Below are 20673 nucleotides of genomic sequence, written 5' to 3'. Positions count from 1 at the left end.
CAATGAAGGGAAGCCAAAACAGGAGAAATATGCTCTCTCTTTCTAGTCCCTGTCAGGACTCTTGCTGCAGCATTTTGGATTAGCTGAAGGCTTTTCAGGGAGTTTTTATGACTTCCTGATAATAATGAATTACAGTCGTCCAGCCTGGAAGTAATAAATGCATGAACTAGTTTTTCAGCGTCACTCTGAGACAGGATATTTCTAACTTTAGAGATATTGCGCAAATGGAAGAAAGCAGTCTTACATATTTGTTTAATATGTGCGTTGAAGGACATGTCCTGGTCAAAAATGACTCCAAGGTTCCTCACAGCGTTACTGGAGGCCAAGGTAATGCCATCCAGAGTAAGAATCTGGTTAGATACCATATTTCTAAGCTTTTCAGGGCCGAGTACAATAACCTAATTAAGAAGCAGAAAGTTAGCGGCCATCCAGGTCTTTATGTCTTTAAGACATTCCTAATTGGTGTGTGTTATCTGGCTTCATAGATAGATAGAGCTGGGTGTCCTCTGCATAGCACTACAGCCAGCTTGAAGGCCTGTGGTACATAGCCGATTATTAGAGATAGGTTGATCATATTTAAGATCGAAGAATTAATTAATGGCAGGACTTCTTTGAGCAGTTTTGTAGGAATGGGGTCTGAAAGACACGTTGATGGTTTGGAGGAAGTAATTATTGAGCCACAGCCACCCCCGAAGATGTGATGTGTATGATGATGTCACTTCTTGTCATTGCTCTACACATGCAATGTTTTTGAAGCGTGCTCTAACTGACATATGGAAAATGAGATAACAGACCTAACACAACCTTGTTGAATTTAATATTACAACAAGAACAACTTCTGCTCAAGGGAATAGATTTTTTCCCGAGAAGAGTTAAACAAATAAGAATTGAGGCAAATAAGTTAAACCTCAATACTGTCCTGAAAGAAAATACCTATATTACTCTTGTGTTACATATATTCATTTGCAATAAAAAAAATAGTTCATTTTAAAAATATACACATTATTCATATTGTTCCTCGACATGCATATCCCATAATTAGAACAGGATTAACAAAAGAATAAGTTGTGCCTGAGAGCCCTGTCTGCAGTGTTTCTAAAATAAACGCAACATGTTTGAGCACAAAAAACATGCTAAACCGGTTCAGACTGCAGGTAGGAACGCACACTGATGAATAACAAGGACAGATAAGTCACAATAACTGTTACTGCAGAACTATGAATCCCTGAGGTTATATCGCCTAGAACTGTGATATAACCAGAAGCATAACTGGAAAAAAACCAAGAATGCATTGGGAGTTTTTTTGGTCTTTTTTTGTTTTTTCCCAGTGGGATGTAATTTTTGCTTTACATGTATTTGTACACTTGTTCATCTTTTTGTGGTTTGGAAAAAGACTGACCCCTACTGGTTTCTTTGTAATAATATAAACTAGGATTTCATGATTTTATTTAAACACCAAGTTATTTGGGAAAAACTGTACCTGAAAAAAAGGTTGTGATTCTACTTTTAAATAATTTGTAAAAAATAATCAAAATGAGCCAAAAATCATTTGATGTTCATAAAAACAAATAATATTCTATCGTAGTCAATAATTTTTTTTTTCAAAAGAACAGCACCTGCAGTTCAGTATTAGCTGTCAGGGCAGCTATTGCAGTTTCTCTTCGGGGGCTTTAATTAAGAACTCTTCCTGCAGGACCATTTTGTCTCAAAGAGAGAATGATGGATTAGTATTGCGCCCACGCATCATACTGGGATGCAGCTAAAAGGCAGCCATTCATGCGTGGGAGTGAGAGGGTCATTGCTGAGGAGGGAGAGAGGAAGAATGTACGTGCAAACTTCTGTGTAATCACTCTGACAGATCACACCATCCTCCGTCAGCAAAGACTCAGAGCTACTCAGTGACATTCGACAAATCAAGGAAGGATTTCAAATGACTTTTTTAAATTTTATTTTATATTTCTGGTAGCTCCAAACAAATTACACATGTAAGGTACCTGACCTGAGAATGCCACTGAGACAATTAACAGCACATCAATTCACTGACATAAGTGGAAAATCTCTATGAATAAGAGATATATGTTCATTGCACAAAAGTATAAGATAATCTATACTATCATTGTACAAAATACAAACATAAAAAAATATCTTTTGACAACTTACCACACTGTCAAACAATGTTAGATTGATTATCAGCTCGTAAAATGTGAAAAATATCCATGCAGTCAAAGATAGCCACATAGTGGAAATCGTTATTATCAAAGTGAGAGTTAAGAGTGGGAGACGTAAAAGAGAGAAATTAGTCTGCAGGAGAGTAAAGAGGAAAAATGAGTCTGCTGGAATAAAAGCATCAACAAAAGAGGCAGTTTGAGTAAACTAGCGATGGAGTCATTGAAAGATTAATTCAAGTTCTTTAGTCTTTTCTTCCTTTCATCTCTTCTGGCTCTCCCGTGGCAGAGTGGCTGGAGGCGGTTGGTACAGTGTGGGTGCCCCCCAGCCAGTCCCAGTGAGAGAAGAATGGGGCAAAGTTAGTGCCAGGTCTCTGGTGGTGAGTGTCATGTTTCGGAGCACCACCCCAGAGGCCAAAGGGCACCAAGTTATGTGTGGCCCAAGGGAAGTCATAGCCACAGTGATCCTCAGTGGAAACATAGACATTGAATACCATGAAGCTCCATGCTGTGAGGCAGTGGCACTGCAGCAGGATGGGGTCTACTGTGGCCCAAAATCCCACGCTAAATAACTCCCAACCAGACAGGTACTGGGTGACAAGGCTGAAAGGCTGGTTGTACTGGTGGTGGATGGCGTGGAAAGTGCGGTACAACCAAGCAACCCGGTGGTGCAGCAGGTGCCACAGGTAGTACTGGAAGTCAAAGACCACCATACAGCCCAGGATGCCCAGGAAAAAACTGAACAGAGTGGGGGCTTCGGGGGGTAGAGGGGTTGGTGGCCTCCACAGCCACTGTGCAACTGCAGCAGGAAAGATGTAAAGCAGGTGGTTGTAAATGGTGACACCCAAGGTGGGCCAAATGTTAGGCCAGGTGATGGGTCTGTCTGGATGCAGCCTGTAGCGGTTGATGCACGGCCAGGTGGGAGCCAGCAGGTCCAACACAGTGTAAAGAGCGACCAGGAGAAAATAGGTAGTGACTGAGAGGACCACGGGGAAGAGAGGACTTCTTAGGAGGTCGTGGTAGTTCTGACGGAGATAGTCCCAAATAGGCTGCAGGACCAAGTCCTGGGAATAATCCCCAGTCACATTGTCTACATATGACATCCAAGATAAAGTCTCAGTTCTGAGTAACCCGCCCACGCTCATCATTAATATGGCGTTTCTCTTCCAAAGATGGCTGATCCAATAGGATTATTTTTAACAAGCAACCAAAGAGGATAAAGAGGGTCTGAATGAAAAGAGGGATCCAAGCTTCCTCGTAATAGGTTAAGCGACAGCAAATTGCCTGGTGATGGTGTGCCAAATTGGACTGGTGGACTGTCTTAGCCTCTTATGTATGTTCAAGCCCCACCTCCACCATCCCCTCCACCCCCAAGCATTTTAAAAGAAGGCGCTTTTTAAAGGCCCTTTTTCATGGGCACAAGGACTGCAGCCAGGACTCAGGAGCCGGGCCTCAACAGTTCTCATTTTTGAACCAAATCATGGAGGGAGCTTCCGTCTTCTTGAGAATTCAACTCGGAGACGATGTCATTTAGCTCCTAACATTCTCAGAAAAAAACATACCAAGTTATATTTTCACTACTGCATGTTAACAATCAGCCCTTTCATTTTTCTGCCCCCTCACTCTCAAATCATAAGACAGGGAACACGCACATACACACACCAATACACACAACATCAGACCAAAACAGTAATTAATCACTGAAAAGTTGTCAAATGAGACATGCATTCAAAAGCACTTCCTTTCTGATGCTGAATAGTAATTGGCTTGTTGCTCAGTTTCAGCTTGTTTACAGAAAAGAAATGATGCTATTATTCATAAGTGGGGCAGAGACCACAGCTCTTGCTTCTATAGTATGATAAAATAATTTTGCACAGCAGAGATTTTAATAGGTTTCATGTGATGTTCTGTAGGGATACATTTGGTCAGTTTTCTGTCTTCAACAGCTATGTTTCATTAAACACCATCACACACATCTTAAACTGTACAAACACATTTCTTAGCTTTACAAAGGGTAAATTAAAAACAATAAAAATAAAACATAAAATGTATGATATTGGAAAAGCAGTTGCATTGTAGAATAAAAACTTTTATTTACTCCTTGTAATTGTGCATTATCTCAAATTTTTACTTTACTGTATTTCAGGTTGTACCCATTCCACAATAAAGATTAAAAAAATCACCTGAAAAATGATTAAATTGCACGAGTCAACACCTGTTTGCCTGCAGTCTCAACGAGCAGAGCTCCATTCTGTAACAACTACATGAGTTAAATGTGAATGTTGTCATAGTCCAGTCTGCTTTCATCTCTCCAGTGTGTTTGATGTCATTTAGTTAGTAGATGAGTTCAGTCATGAACTGTATTTACTGGCTGAAAGTAACATGCAACATGTTTCTGGGTCACTTGCTGCCATGCTTGGGATCACTGTTCTGCTGTATGACTCCAACTTAAGTTAAGTATTAGCTGTCAGGGCAGATGGCACATTTAATTTTTTAATACTTTGGTATACAGAGAAGTTTGTGATTGACTTAATGATTACAAGGTGGCCAGGTGTTGTGGCTTCAAAACAAACCTAAATCATCAACTGTCATGTGGTTTTGTGCATTATGGCCAAACAGCTCTACTTTGGACATGTCTGTCCAGAAGCCTTGAGTGGGTTTTTTTTCAGATGCAACTTTGCAAACATCACCCATGCTACCATCATCTTTTTTAGAGAGAAGAAGAATCTTCTCCCAAACAAGCCATCCATTTATCTTCTCCACTTAACCAATTCAGGGCCACAGTTAGGCTAGAATCTTAAGAGTTTGTATTTTTAGAGCAAGGTCAAGTCAAATGGAAGACTTACTGAAATATTTCTTTTGTATGTACTGCATATTCCATAAGACTCTGTCTCCTATTATATTTTTTCTGCCTGCTGCATGTTTCTTGTACAACACCTCCATCTTCTTACTAGTTTAGGATCACTAGAACCTATCCCATCTGTCAAAGGGGAAAGCTGACACAAAAGAGATTTTCACATCTATGGCCAAGTTAGAATCATGACTGAACACAACACTGCATGTCTTTGAACTGTGGGAGGAAGCTGGAGGACCCAGAGAGAACCCAAGGCACAGTGCGGACATGAAGCAACAGAAAGTTTGGATTTTAACACAAAACTTTTTTACTGCAAGGCAATGACACTTACCACCACACTAATGTGTTCCCTGCATCATACTGCTAAAACTGCTTTTATGGTGACTTGCTGGCGATCATTTATTTCAGTGGATTTGTTTAGCAGTACCTGGCTGCTACAGCACTTTTAATTCATGTGGATGACAAATAAGGTTGTACTTTTCCACACACAGTGCAGTGCATTAAATACATTCCTATTTTAGTTTTTCAGTTATAACAACTAACAATTTTTACTGTGTATACTGAAATGTATAATAAAATAGAGTAAAATTATGATGAACACCTAGCGACTCACTGAACACAACAGAAAATTCAAAGTATTAAGAAGACATTCGTAATACTTCATCATGAGTCCAATTGCACAAAATGTTCATTTCTTATTAAGTGATCAGCACACTTCTTTATAGCTGCCAATAGAGGGCAGTAGCAATCAAGTCTCGAGCAGAGAAGTCATAGAATATAGTGCAAGAGAGCAGTGACTAAAAGGAAATCCTCCTCAGTGGATGAGGAACTGCACTGTGTAGCATAAACATAATCAGTGGAATGGACACACAGCAGAGAAGATGCACAATGTGATGTTTGAATGTCTTTTTTTATGTTTTAAAAATGGTAACACAGAGTGAAGATGTATTACTAACGCAACCCAAAGCTTTAGCTTTCTAGAACTTCTACTTACCATAGTTGCTTTAGTGACATAGTAATAAATACTTTCAGCAGATACATTAATCACTAGCCATTTTTGGATCAGTGTTAAAAGACAAATTTACTCTTGGTGTATAACGGACAAAAAACACAGCAGTGGCTTATTTGTTTTATGAAATTTCTATTAGCTTTTGCCATATAAATCACAAAGCACCTCTGGGTCCATAAATGTATCAAGCTAAAAACGTTTAATGTTAAAGTTTAATGTTAAATGATAAATAGAATATTTAGAGCAGGGTTGCTAAATTAAACACTAGCTGGAATGAGCCACTGTCCATGCCATTGAGATTAGTTATTGGCCCCACAAATCCTATTCACATGTCCCATATATTTAAAGCTCCTTTAGCCTGTCCACAGTTTCTGTGCATTTGCAAGCCACCAGCCTCTTTTACCAAAGAGAAGGTTAAGAGAAGAAAGACAGCCACACCAATGGAACCTACATATACTACTATTTGTTACTATAAAAATATATAAAATATAAAAATATCTATAGAAATATATAAATATCTACTTATGACATGAGTTGTCATGTTGATAATTTTAAATGCACTGGAAATGAGTAATTAGTAAGATAAGTTAGTAACTAAAAGAGTACTCTTTTCACCTGCAACACACAAAAATAGTAATAAATACAAAAGTTTAGGGAAAACTTAAAAGGTTAAAGGTTGATGCCTCACTCAAGAGAGTTGACGTAGATAAGCCGGCCTTGATATATTTGTGTGAATATTATACACAGAACAATATTTTCAACACCAAATCTCTTGGAAACACCTGAGGGCTGAGCAGTTTGAAGGGCTATCTTTTTCTTGTCTTTATCATCCTTCCTCTGTGTAACTGCTCTTGGAGGCTGTGTGATAGTATGTGTTGACACCAGTGAAAACATGGATTACACCTGCAGCGACAGATTAATGTCTGGCCTCATCTTCAGGTGAAGGTTTACATTCACTGTAACAGATTCTGCTGGAGTGGAAAGCAAAGCCTCCAGTCAGTTTATTGCCAAACAAACAAAAAGAACTGAATATCATTGTGGAAGCATCAGTTTGTTCATTTAGGGGGCAATGTCATGTGTCAATGTGTCATCGTATAGATTTGTAGGCACAGATTTGGTAAGACTCTAATTGACAATAGCAGTAATAACACCTGGCTGCATCACTAAAATTAATATTGAGTCAACATGTAATTTTGCTAAAATAGTTTTTCTCTGGTCCACTTCCAAGTCAGACCAGGATTGACATGCTTAGCCACATTTTAATTCAATAATGGATAACTGAATTGAAAACCTTACTGGGGAAAACCTGATTTTATGAGGAGACGACATCAATCCCACTATAGATAGAGCAAAACTCAGACAAACCCCAAATAATCACAAATATCATCATAAAAATATGAATTTAGTATAAAAATGCACAAAGACAGAATATTATAACTACCTCAACTGCAGAGAGCACTTTGAGTACTCCGGGAGAGTAGAAAAGCGCTGTAGAATCAGTCCATTTACCATTACCATTATGTCAAAGAGTAAATCAATTAAATGTGGAGTATTAAACATTAGGTCTCTTTGTGCTAGCAAATTATTTAATAATGAATCAACATATTGATCTAATCTGCATTGCAGAAACCTGGGTACAGCAGGATGATTATATTAGTTTAAATAAATCAACACCTCCAAGTCATCCTAACTGTCAGAATCCTCAAAGCACAGGTGGCAGCAATCTTTCACTCTAGCTTGGTAGTCAACCAAACACCAAGACAAAATTTTAATTAATTTCAAGGCCTGACTCTTAGCCTTATCCACCCTCAAAAAAATATTTTCAGTTGTTCTTACCTGTCGTCTTGCTCCCCTGTACTTGAAATTTCTACTCCCAGTCTCCCACAAATCTGCCACTAAGTACAACAAGTCTAATAACTACTGATATTTGTTAGGAGTCTTTTGAAAGACTAGTTGTCAACATTTAACTGACCGTTTACAAACAAAGGATTTACAGTTCATATATATTTGGACAATGACAAAAGTAATACCTGTTCACCGAAACATATTCCAAATATAATTATATAATGGACATAATGTGTAGACTCTCAGTTTTCATTTGAAGGTATTCCCATTCAAATTGCATTAAGGGTTTAGGAGTTTCTGCTCCTTAACAAGTGCTACCCTTTTTTTAAAGGGACCAAAAGTAATTGGACTCAAAGGCAGGTGTGGGCAATTTCGTCGTTATGTCATTATCAAGTAAGCAAATAAAAGGCCTGGAGCAAGCAAAATCTTCTTAATGCGAAGATTTTGCTGTGAACAGACAACATGTTCAGAGGAGTTCAAGCCATCCTTAAGCTGAAAAAACAGAAAGAAAAACATCAGAGAAATTGCTACAATAGTAGCACTGGCAAAATCTACAGTTTGGTACATCCTGAGAAATAAAGAAGCCACTGGTAAACTCAGCAAGGCAAAAACACCTGGACATCCACGGAAGAAGACAGTGGTGGATGATCACAGAATCATTTCAACAGTGAAGAGAAACCCCTTCAAAACAGCCAGTACAGTTCTGGAAAAATATTTTTTGGACAGATGAAGCCAAAATCAACCTCTACCAGAATGATGGCAAGACAAAAGTATGGAGAAGGTGTGGAACAGCTGTAAAGAAATACCCAACTGCTAAAAGAGAAGGAAGAACTGGAGGAGATGCAGAAATAGATGCAACAAGTTCTGAAAGATTTTGAATTGCAAGTGTTTTGCAATGCAGCAAAGTACAAAAATCTTGAAATACTGAGGATGAGAAACAAGAATTGGAGAAAATATGCAGAGAAAGGCAGAGCAAAATCCAAGCAACGGTGAGCAAAAACACTCATTTGCAAGGACTGTATAACAAAGCCCAGTACACAAACACTCAATTGCATGAGAAAAAAAGAAGACAAGAGAAAAAAACCCAAAACATTAGCTTTAATGTTGTTGCGTTTGTCTTTCTGATCCTACCTAGTTGGTGTTTGATCTTCTTTTCTGTGCATCTTTCCTGACTTGATGAAAGCCCAAAAATCTGGGACTCTCCATCATTTGACCCTGGAACTGAAGAAGCTTCTCAGATGAGAGGTGAAACGTCTTCAAGCAACTTAAAGAAGTCCAGATGCTTTTCTTTCCAAGCTTCTTTGACTACGATGACCTGCATGACTAAGAACCTTCACAGACATGTGAAGTATGGGGATGTTTCCCTAGGAGCGTGAAAGAGAGGAAAGGTGCAGGCCCAGATAAAATAAACAGCCTTCTCCTTAAAAATTGTGTGGATGAGTTGGCTGGGATTTTTTTCTCCTCATTTCTTAAAGTCTCTTGAGTTTTGGAAAGTCCCTCAAATCTAGAAGGACTATTGTACCAGTGCCTAAAGTGAAAGCACTTAATTTTTAAATGATTTTGCAAAGCCTTTTGCTTTGACTTCCCCTGTGATGAGATTATCCAAGAAACTTGTAAAAACTGAATTTTTGGATTGACCCTCCAATTTGCTGAACAGATAGGGGGAGAGAGGGGTAGCTGTGTGCACCTTGCTCCATATGGTTCTAAAGTACCTGGATGGTGTCCAAAACTGTTTGTTTTTGTGGATTTTTGATCTGTTTTTATTTGTATCCAGCTCCATATTTTAGCAGGACATCTCACCAGTACACGTAATCTTGATTTGGATCTGATTTCTTGGCTTATTGACTTACGGATAGTAGACTTGTAGTCAAGACCGCCTAAACCAAGACCAAGACAATACCAAGACCAGAGGGTATCGAGACCATGACAAGACCAAGACCAAGACCAAGACAGACCGAGTCAAGACCAAAACAAAGTCGAGACGAGACCGAGACTGAGACAAAAAAGTCTTTAAACTGCAGCCAGATGCTGCTTCGTTTCCGGGTGTCGGGCATATTCATGTGTTATTGCAATGCACTCGCACAGCCCTCCTCACCGCTGTCTACTGTCTCACTCACTTACTGAGAGGACAGACGCACGCTCCACTTGACTGCCGCGTCTCTCACCCTCTCTGTTTTTCACATAATGTTATTATCCTATATCCTCGCATGTGATTGGCCACAATATAGAGGGATTGGAGCATAGCTGAGCCACTGTGTGAGAGCTGAGCAGCGAAAGGAAATTAAGTGAGGAGCCGGCTCTCACTCAATGGGAGTCGACTCTTCTGATTCATTACAAAGCACTCTCTAAGCACGGCTCTTAGAGCTGATGCACATGACAAATTATCGACCGGTACGTTGTGTGTCATGGATACTGTTGACTCCAAATCTCCCGACCACTATGTCGATCTGAGACAGGAAGACCGAGACAGCGAGACCAAGACAAGATCGAAGGATCCGAGACCAAGACCACGTAAGAGTTGAGTTGGATGTCTCGAGGCCGGTCTCGAGACATCCAACTCTAACGGATAGTCCTCAGAAAGGGAGAGTCATCTTATCAGATGCACTTTTATCTTCCACGTGAGAGTGTGTCCTTTCCCCACTTTTATTTGTCCTTAATAAAAATGAGTGTTAGAGTCTCTACCAGGACAGACATATAATCGAGTTTGCAGACGACTCAGTGAATGTCTCTCTGCTCCAGGATGCAGATCGTGACCATGGCCCAGTTGCAGATGACTTTGTAGCATGGTATGGACAGTCCTTTCTGAATGTTAAAGAACAAAGGAAATGGTTATTGATTTTTGTAAACAAAAAATGTCATCCCTGCCCCCTGTTTGTGTTCTGCTGGTTTGGGTCTCTTAGCTGGAAGAATGAGAAAAGGTTGGACCAAAGTATTAAAGTGTGTAGCAAACTGGCAGGTATAAAGCTAAATGATCTTGTCCTCCTGTATAGAGGGAGGGCGGCCCTGAAGGCAGAAAAGATTTGGAGTGATTCTCCTCAGTTTCCTCATGCAATTGATGGCTGGCTTCTAAAATCCAAGATGGAGATGGCATAAACACACAGCTTGAAGAACATGACTTTTATATATTTAACCTTTCAGCAACTCAACTCCTGAGAAAAATATCAGGTTAGCTGCTAAATGTTCATGTTTAAGTATGATGATACCAGTGTCTACAGTGATTCATCTGTCTCGCCAGTTCAGTTTGTTCTTCGTTATTGCGTTATACATTATTATTTGTTGCAAAGATGTCAATGCTTTGCTCAGTTATTGATTGTCTTCTTGAGATCCGTGATTCTCAATTATCGATATCGATGCATAACTTTGGAGGCTGGACTGCAGAATGTCCCTGTGGTGCTAATCAAAACCTATTGTAGTGTCACTCTTAGACACTACAATAAGTTATCCAACTAATTAGATTGCTGTTGAAGGTAACATTTGAATGTGTAGCCAGCTGAACTGATGTTTGCAAAGATGAAAAGGATTGAGTATATTTATATGGTACTGTACACAGGAAATTATTATTGGGGGCTGAGCCACCCTAACGGTTTGATCCTCGAATCACCCCTGCTGTGCACACAAATGGTCTTAGGATCTGAGGACAAATAATGTATTTTCTGTCTCTTGGCCTGCAATAGATTGGGTGTCTCGCCTTATGACAGGTGGAATAGCTGTCACGGTTTGTGAGGCAAACCGTGTGGAGATTGAGAGGTGTGGACCCAGGCACAGAAAATGATGCAGGAGAGACTGTTTCAAACTGAAAATGAGCCTTTACTGTGGCTGTAAGAATTACCACAAAACCACTAACAAAAACCTAAACTGGGGACAGCTAAACATGAAACTAGAAACATAAAACTAAACAACCTGAAACATGGAAATGTAGCTGGAGAGACACTTGGGGAGATGAACAGGATGGCCTATTCCTATTGCAGCATAACTAAGGGAGGATTCAGGGTCACCTGATCCTGCCCAAACTACATGCTTTAGCAAAAAGCCAAAATCCAAACTGGAAGCTGGTTCCACAGAAGAGGGGCCTGAAAACTGAAGGCTCTCCCTCCCATTCTACTTTTAAATACTCTAGGAACAACAAGTAGGCCTGCAGTGCGAGAGCGAAGTGCTCTAATAGGGTGATATGGTACTAAAAGGCCATTAAGATAAGATGGGGTCTGATTATTTAAGACCTTGTATGTGAGGAGGCAGGATTTTGAATTCAATTCTGGATTTAACAGGGAGCCAATGAAGGGAAGCCAAAACAGGAGAAATATGCTCTCTCTTTCTAGTCCCTGTCAGGACTCTTGCCGCAGCATTTTGGATTAATTGAAGGCTTTTCGGGGAGTTTTTAGCACTTCCTGATAATACAGTATTAATTACAGTAGTCCAGCCTAGAAATAATAAATGCATGAACTAGTTTCATTTCACAACAGGTCATAAAAACACAAGAAACACAAAATCAAGTCAAAAGGACCCCGAACCATGACAATAGGCTCCAGTCCCCTGCAAGTCTGAATTAGGTTCTTTCATTGAGTAAAGAAGGTGATGTACTTGAACTTTTACAACTTTAAAGAATTGTTTTACACTAGTATCTAAATTTAGATCCTAGATGTTATTGTTGCAATTCATAAGTATTTGTAGGAGTTTCCTACAAACACCATATTTCAACATGCATTTTATGGTGAGCTGATAGATTTTTGGTCAGAAATCAGTCAGTAAGGAACAAGTGAAGTCTTCCAGCTTTGCACAAAACACCACAGATCACTTTCATATAATTTGTATTTTCTTCTCTTCCAACATATCTGTACTAAACAACATTGAAATGTTTGCCAAAATGCAACAATTAGTGGGAGTGAATCTTTAATAGCATGTAAACAGCGTTTTTGTTGTTTAATTTCAATTTTTCTGTTGCTTGTCATTCTTTCTTCACACAATAAATTATTACAATAATTTGTACATTACAGCTAAGGTAGAATTATTTTAATTGAGAACCAATTTCTAATGGGAATGCAGAGGAAATACTTGCAGTAGGATGCTGTTATAATTTTAGGAAGTCAGGACCCAAAATTCAAAAGATGAAAATTTCTGTCAACCAATGAGCGGTTTAAAGAAATTTTATTTAAGAAATTGACAGTGGGGGTTAATCAGGTTTCCAGGCCATAAATTAATAGAATTTATGATGGAAGACAGTCTTCAGCCATTTCAAGAAGACAGAGCGGGTGAAGAATTGTGGCACGGAGCTGAAAGGAACAGACTAGTGTAAATGACCAGGTTCCCAAAAAGATCCTGAAGCAACGCAAGGTCCTATTCTTAGTCTGACACAGCTTCATTCAGTAAGGGCTCCCGTGCTGTCATCACCTTTAAGAAAGTGACAGTGAGGGGAGAAAAACAAGGCAATTCAAGGGCTGATCTTAAAGCGAAGGAGAGAAGGTTAATTGGTTCCAGGCCGTTGATTAACAGAATTTATATTGGATGACAGTCTTACTTTTTCCATGGGGGCTTCCGAGAAGGGTGCAATATTTCCTTTCCAGGGAACAGGTTAGTGGCAATGCTGGAGCGTGGCAGGCAGGTTGTGATGTGAAGATAATGGACTTAGGATCCAGAACTAGGATGAATCAGTTTGTGCAGGAGGCACTACAGATGCTCCACAGGAGGGGTGAGCTGGAATCTGCTTCCAGCTTAAGGAATCTCCATTTACCAATTAGTTTCTTTCTGTCTTGTATTTTTATTGTTTTGTTTACTTCAAATTTAATCACAGCTATTAAAGCTGTGTTTTTGAGTTTACGTCTTTCTGCTGAGTGGTCTAAAGTAATCTGCTCCTGTGACAGATAGGCGGCCTGTTCTCCCACCCTGTGATAGCTGGCACAGATCCTTCACCCCTGTGATGCCGAATTGAATAAGCTGATGAAAATGCATGGACGGATGATCTTGAACAAATTCTTGTTGAACTTCAGGCTTTCGGAAATTCTTCCAAAGTTTTTTTTTTTTTTAAACTACTGAAAGTTCCCAGATTGCTTTGATGCTTAAAGGAATTTAACATATTTAAAGTTCTGTAAGTATACAGTAAAATCATGATGTAATTTTCCCAACAACTGATTACAATGCAGCCCCTCATCTAAACAGGGCATTTTGTAGAGGATATTGCAAACATGGCAGTGTTTCTTGAAACAATGGTGATCTCAAAAATTCTAAAAAAAAACAATTTCTCAAAACCATAATTCAGCTTCTTTCCCAAAATACTGTTTCGACTTTCATCTCAAAATTACAACTTTATTCTCAAAATGATCAACAATATTTTTTTCCACTAGCATTTTGAGATCTCTTTTAATCTCTCTGGAGACACCAGCCATGCCATACTTTGCTTCAGCTCTTCCTACTTTTTATCTGCTTTTCAAGAATTAAACAATTTTTCTTCTGCATTTCTGCTTCATTCCTTATCAGTTTTTTTTTTTTTTTTTTTAAATCGAACTTCTAAACGCAACCTCAATTCACAGTTATGGAGTCATGGAGTCATAACTCCATACATGTTAGTCAGTGATGATGGGCCTTTCCTTCTGTTTTATTTTTTTTCTAACTTTTGTACATAGTCCACATATTTTTTCTTTTTTTTCTTTTTCCACATATTTTTTCTTCCAGTCTTTAAATAGACTGGATAATGATAATGACTGGAAACAGGTGAGAACACCACTGACACAGGAAATAGAACTAAACTGACAAAAGTCCAAACTGAACACACTGGGTCAATGACCCAGGTACACTGACAGTACATAACACTACATATACTTTCTGACAATAAAACAGAATAACTCCACTGGCATGTCTGCAATTACAGTAAGTACTTTGTATCTTAAACCTACATTATTTTTGATGGTTACTTGGGGGTGATAGCTTTGGCTGAAATGCAGATACAAATACAGTGCAAAAACAAAAAATGCATATAGTAATATTTAATAACATATTTAAACGAATTTATGTATTCTGAATTGATCCACAAGATGTTGAACACACTTTCTTCTTATCTTAGCTATTCATAGTTCAATTCCTATCTCCTCAATTAAAGATATTAGGCGCCCTTCAATGGGAATGTTAATGATAGCCTTTTATTTAAATGCATAATTTCGGACATTATTAGTGTTGAAAACAGTTATTATATTGAAGCCATGTTTTCTGTATTGCAATGAAAAAGGTCAAATTTTACCTGTAAACAAAATGGACACATCTTTTCTCTTTGTAGTGATCTTAAAGCTGCTGCAAATGACGAGAGAGAACATGAGGGGATCTAAAGTGGAAGAGCATCTGCCAAGTGAGCAGGAGACAAGCGTGTCTTTAAATTCATTTTCAAATAGCAACAAGATTCCTGGTTTATCATAGGGTAATGAAATGATCATTTAATGACCTATAGTGATGAGTATTGTGATCATGTGCATCATTTCATCAAAGTGCCTGTTGCTTAGAATTTCACTCTACATCTGTTAAGTTGTACACGATAGACATGGATCATCTTGTGGAAAATACAAGAATTTTGTATTTATTGAAAGATAATTGTGTAATGAGACACATTGCAGTGTTTGATGTAATGCCAGTTTATGGTTTTACAGGGCACCTTCTGCACAGCATTACTAACAGCAGCTGTGAAGGAAACAATTTCATCACCTTAACAAATGGAAAGTCATTTTCTTTGTGACAGTGGCTGCAAGTGGGAGAGAAGTTGCAGGGACACCTGACAACGAACATCTCTCAGGTGTTGTCACGAGGGCTCGGAGCTGAATAGAGTGTTATTCTCCTCTCTCAGTTATGACACGGTGACAAAGGAGGGGCGACTGTGTGTGAGAGGGACACAGAATGACAAAGGATGAAAGCTGCAGTTACTAAAAATAAACCCAAGAACGAGAACATCAAAACATTTGAATCGCAAGGTCAGCCTGAGAGAACAAGAAGAAAAGCAGCAAAGTCACTCAATGCAACTTTCATTTTATAAACTTCTCCACACATGGAAATTCAGTATATAAGGCAAAAAAAGAAATTTCTGCAGTTCTTGAAAGCTTGGAAGTCAATATCTGGTATAGCCAACTTTATTCTTTAACACTCTTCTTTAAGCAGTCTTCAGGAATAGCCTTCTTGAAGGACACTCAAACCTTTTTTTCCACATCAATATGCATTTGGTTTCAAGATGTTCCCACACTGCTATCAGTCCATAACGGATAGTTTTCCAGTTTGTGTTTTTCTATCCAGGTATGCTTTTACTGCATTGGCAGTGTATTTGGTATGACTGATATGCTGCAAAATTAAGCTCTTGCTTCTGAATTTTTTCAGATGGTATTGCATGGTAGAACACAATCTGAGATTATTTTTATGTCTTCAGAATTCTATCAATTTTGACAAAATCTCAAACACCACTGACTGAAATGGAGCCTCAAACCATTCTAGCCAATAAAAGTATTTATTACGGCTATAATCCTGTCTTGGTCTCTGCTCTTGAGCTGGGTTTTTTGGTTAGTCCTGACAGTCAGCACAAGGACTAGACTAAAAGTGAATGAAAAAAACACCAATGTCCAGAAAGGCTGAGAAACTTTAGCAAATTTTACAACAAAGTGTGTCTAGTTACAACTGGGCAGAAGTTGTATCTTTCATTGCGTAAACATTCATAGCTAATCCAGCTGAAAGACCCATGCCTAATGCCTTAGAAAATGCAAATGCATAAATAAAAGGAATGAATGAATATTTAAAGGATAGGCATAAAAGCCATGAGATGCTTCGTGTTCATTTGTCATTGTTATGATCAGAAAGCACCTGCTCTAAGTAGTATCTCCATGCTGCCCTTTTATGAGTAACACATCAGAGCAGGTAGGCAAGTTTTAACCTATTCTATCTCTAATGAAGTATATTGCACAGTACTGAATTCACTTCAGGGATATATTAAGTTACACATGCGTCAAGGCTCACGTCTGGCTCAGGATTTGATGAATACCCATGATACATGGTTTGTTTTTCACTTAGCTACACTGATTAAAACCTGGAAAGAACTGTTGCCATGGGGGTCTCACCTGTGGAATTAATTATCCCACGTTGCATCCTCTGACTTCCTGATAAACAAGCCATTCAGAAGAGTCTGTGATCTCATTTTTGCAGGACTCTAACCAGGTAGGAACACCACTGTTAAGAGCTAACAGTTGTTGTAATGCTTTTTCATATGTGTGTGTGTGCATGTGTATTTTTGTATTATTTGTTTTACATTATTTTTCAGGAAACTGCAAGCGCACCTTTAATCTCTCCAGCAAAATGCCAAGCCAGCTTGAGAGTGCAATGGATGCACTGATGACAGTTTTCTACAATTACTCGGGACATGATGGAGATAAATACAAGCTCAACAAGGGCGAGCTGAAGGAACTCTTGAACAGTGAGCTCACTGACTTCCTCACGGTAAGGCTGATGTTTAAATGCAATGATTATTTTGTTGTTTGTTTTATCTGTTCAGCATTTAGACAAAGATTTGATGTCATGCAGAATTTTCAAGAGGAAGCACAATCCCTGTATGGATTTAAATTAATGGGAACATGCTGGTGTACTGAAGTATGACTGTGCATTTATTAACTGAACCATAATGACCAATAGTAATTGCATTAATTTGCTTATGGATCTTGAACACTCTGAAGTCTTATTCACTTAAAAGTCAATCTTAAGAGTGATGTGTTCAAATGATGTAACATCCTGACCTTGTTGGAGGAAATTGTTTTTTCATTGATTGCTTTCTTGCTGTCAAAGTGTAACTGCTTGTGGCTCTCGCATGACCACCATGGCAAATAAATGATGCAGGGAGAGAGATAGATAAGGTCATTTGAGATAAATCCCTGCCCCTGAGTCTGTGTGATAGCAGCGCATACAAGCCTGCAATTTCAAATGATTGAGACCACAGCATCAACAAAACAGCCAAGGTCTAAAACCTGATGCCTTCAGATATCTTTCTTGTTACTGTCCGTCCCCCTTCATGTGGGTGGGAGGCCTCAGGTGCTCACACATCATCATCAGTGACCCATATCACCTCCAAATATAGACACCCTCGTGATGTCATCACATCCCTGTGGGCTGTAGTCACCTCTGAGAATAGACACAGTGGCGTTCACCCTGAGTTTCTGCCAACAGGAAACTTTGACACTTGACAACCAAAGCATGATACAGTACTTACTACTACATGGTCTGTCTTGATAGAATTGATAGAATTTTTAAAAAAAGTAATGCAAAATTCAAATTAAGTGTGCTCTTGATTAGGATTGTTAGATTTATTTACTGATAAAACATGCCGCTGGTAGTCTTGCATTTTTCATGTTTTTATGTCTACTGTCGACTCACTCAAGGTGACTCTGTATTTTAACGTAGCTTTGAGCTTTTCAGACCAAATTTAAATTGAAACTACATTAGAAAATGCAAAACTGCTGTGGTGATATTTTTTCTCATTTAAATTAACCCCCAGTGTGGATTTTAATTTTAACCTTCTGAGAAATGCTGACTTTAGTGCCACAACAGAAAGATCACTGGTGCCTTGGAGGTTAGAGGACGAATAAAAAAACGTCTTGTTTCCCAGTCATGGAGGAAATGAGCAAAGTAATAAATGTCGCATTTGATTAGCTGAGGCTCACGGGTCATTTAGTGGCAGCATCACTCTGCTCACCACCGGACATCGGGCTTTGCCTTGAGTCAATATCAACCACCAGTAACAGTCACATTTTATGCATTATTACCGGAAGCTTAGAAGTGTTGAAGGTATTTGGCTAAGAAGTTGATAATATTAGTAACAAGTTTGTTTTATGGGAAAATCATTACAAGGCATTACAAGAGCCACAAAGACATAATCAGTCCAGTTGCATATTTGTTGAATCACTATCTGTTTGTGTTTTGTTTTCAGTCTCAGAAAGATCCCATGCTGGTGGAGAAAATCATGAATGACCTGGACTCTAACAAGGACAACGAGGTGGATTTCAATGAGTTTGTTGTGTTGGTGGCAGCTCTGACTGTTGCCTGCAACGACTTCTTCCAAGAGCAACAGAAGAAAAAGAAATAGGTGTCCAAAAAAACCCAATGTCCATCCACATTTTAAGCTGTAGCTGAATTGTGTCGTAGTTTTCCCAGAGCATAGGGTTGTCATTTGTGGATGTAAACGTAACAATGTACAGACTGGAGCTGTTAAACAATCACTTGATCTCACATCGACCTTGTCTTTTACAAATTATTTTATTATTTTTGTTATAAATATAACTAGAAAAGCCCTTTCCTTAAGCCCTCCATGGTGTTGTTATTGTTGATTTTTTGTGTATGGAAGTGTTTCATCCAAACCTTTGTGCATAAATGTGTAATTGGTTTTCTTTTAGTTTAGTCTGCAAAAGAAAGAATAGAATAACTTACTGTTTATTAATTCAGAGGTATTTTCCTTAAAAATGATAATGTGGTCATCTAAAAACCTTTCCTAAATCCTTACAAGATTTTGTTCCAACAGATGTCTGGAAGTTTTAAAGGTCATATGTTTATTTAATATGTTAAGGATGCAATGAACAGTTTCACATTTACTCTTAGCCTCCGTTCCCTAAGGGGAATTACCTTTTCCTGGCACAAAATTAGAGTCGTGGAAAAATACGCAGGCCCACAGTGATTTAGCCAAGTGTTCCCCTGTAAAAGGAATAAATGTCTCACTGCTATATGCCATGTGTGGTATTTTGTGCACTTTTGAACCAGATTTGACTTCAGCGTTGTCTTTCAATAATTTCTTATATGGCCACAAATGAAACCTACTAAAGATTCTTGAAGACATCATGTTAAAAGTAAATGCACTTAATAAATGTAAATCTATCCTGTGTGACTTATTTTATGCTGATCCACTGTCTTGCACGACTGTATTATCCTGTAAAGCTTATAGTGCATTCAAACTCCAGTAAAACAGTAAATTGTTACAGTATAAAATTACTATTATAGTAAATGCAACATTGTACCAAAAACTGTATCATAAGAAAACAGGTAATTGATTTAATTAAAATATGTGAAAAGCATCAGGCATTTAATGGTAGCTGTTCAAGTTAAATACTTAATATACAATTTTAAAGGTTGCAAGGAACCCACACCTCTCCAAAGGCTCACAATACACAGCTGTGGGGTTATTAGCTCTTTATTGTGGCACAACTGGATTAGTTTGTTTCGATTTCTATCCAATTTTGAATTGAAAGAGCTGTTCAGGCCCGTTAAGGACATATAGGAAGACTACACAGATGGAGTGCAGTTTATTGCAGTGCAGTTGTGTATAATATAATTTTATCTTATCTTATCTTATCTCTCTTAATATGCATACAAACTGAATCAGGTCAAGCAAATGAGTTTAAATGAGCATAAAACTGAAATACTCAGCACGAGTTTCTACCTGAGTTTCCCTTTTGGGAAATGACTGTGTACTATGTCTTTATGACGCATGGTGATCCCAAGTTGGGTCCAGCTGGATCAGCCAAACACACAGATACAACATCCCCTCAAGCAGAAATGCAGATTTTTCTCACCTTGGGAAGGACAAAAGTGTACACTGAAGCTGTATTTTCTAAGGGTTTTCCTCCCTTTCTCTCTCTTTTTCTCTTGCTCTCAGCCCATTTCCCAAAATACCAAACTAGACAGTTCATTTGCAGTGATATTCTCAGCTGTGACGTGGACAAAATTACTGAAACAAAATCCAGAGGCAAGTCTGATGCTTTTATGTGAGCAGATGGTGCTTGCACAAACCCTCACCACGACAATGCAATTTG

The 20673-nt window shown here is 38.6% G+C and overlaps 2 protein-coding genes across 2 annotated transcripts; one reads left to right on the top strand and one right to left on the bottom strand.

Moving 5' to 3' along the window:
- Positions 1-2187: 2187 nt before the first annotated feature.
- On the bottom strand, positions 2188-3310 carry ch25hl2 (cholesterol 25-hydroxylase like 2). Its single transcript, XM_040007187.1, has one exon. The coding sequence runs from the start codon at positions 3308-3310 to the stop codon at positions 2411-2413; it is 900 nt and encodes a 299-aa protein (XP_039863121.1). The 3' UTR covers positions 2188-2410.
- Positions 3311-16365: 13055 nt separating this feature from the next.
- Positions 16366-19755, top strand: s100z (S100 calcium binding protein Z). The gene is made up of 2 exons (XM_040007417.1): positions 16366-17320; positions 18801-19755. The coding sequence occupies exons 1-2, from the start codon at positions 17105-17107 to the stop codon at positions 18954-18956; spliced, it is 372 nt and encodes a 123-aa protein (XP_039863351.1). The 5' UTR covers positions 16366-17104; the 3' UTR covers positions 18957-19755.
- The last annotated feature ends 918 nt before the right edge of the window (positions 19756-20673 follow it).

The sequence above is a fragment of the Simochromis diagramma genome, unplaced genomic scaffold, assembly GCF_900408965.1.
Source record: "Simochromis diagramma unplaced genomic scaffold, fSimDia1.1 OVJJ01000682.1, whole genome shotgun sequence".
NCBI classification, from domain to species: Eukaryota; Metazoa; Chordata; class Actinopteri; order Cichliformes; family Cichlidae; genus Simochromis; species Simochromis diagramma.
The sequence above is the reverse complement of the archived record's forward strand: the minus strand, read 5'-3'. Positions and strand labels throughout refer to the sequence as shown.

What these genes read in the sequence shown, in the direction of transcription:
- s100z (XM_040007417.1), top strand. Translation starts at nt 17,105, where the DNA reads ATGTGTATTTTTGTATTATTTGTTTTACATTATTTTTCAGGAAACTGC. An exon ending in AGCTCACTGACTTCCTCACG is followed by an intron (nt 17,321 to 18,800) that starts GTAAGGCTGATG and finishes TTTTGTTTTCAG; the next exon opens with TCTCAGAAAGATCCCATGCT.
- ch25hl2 (XM_040007187.1), bottom strand. Translation starts at nt 3,310, where the DNA reads ATGAGCGTGGGCGGGTTACTCAGAACTGAGACTTTATCTTGGATGTCA.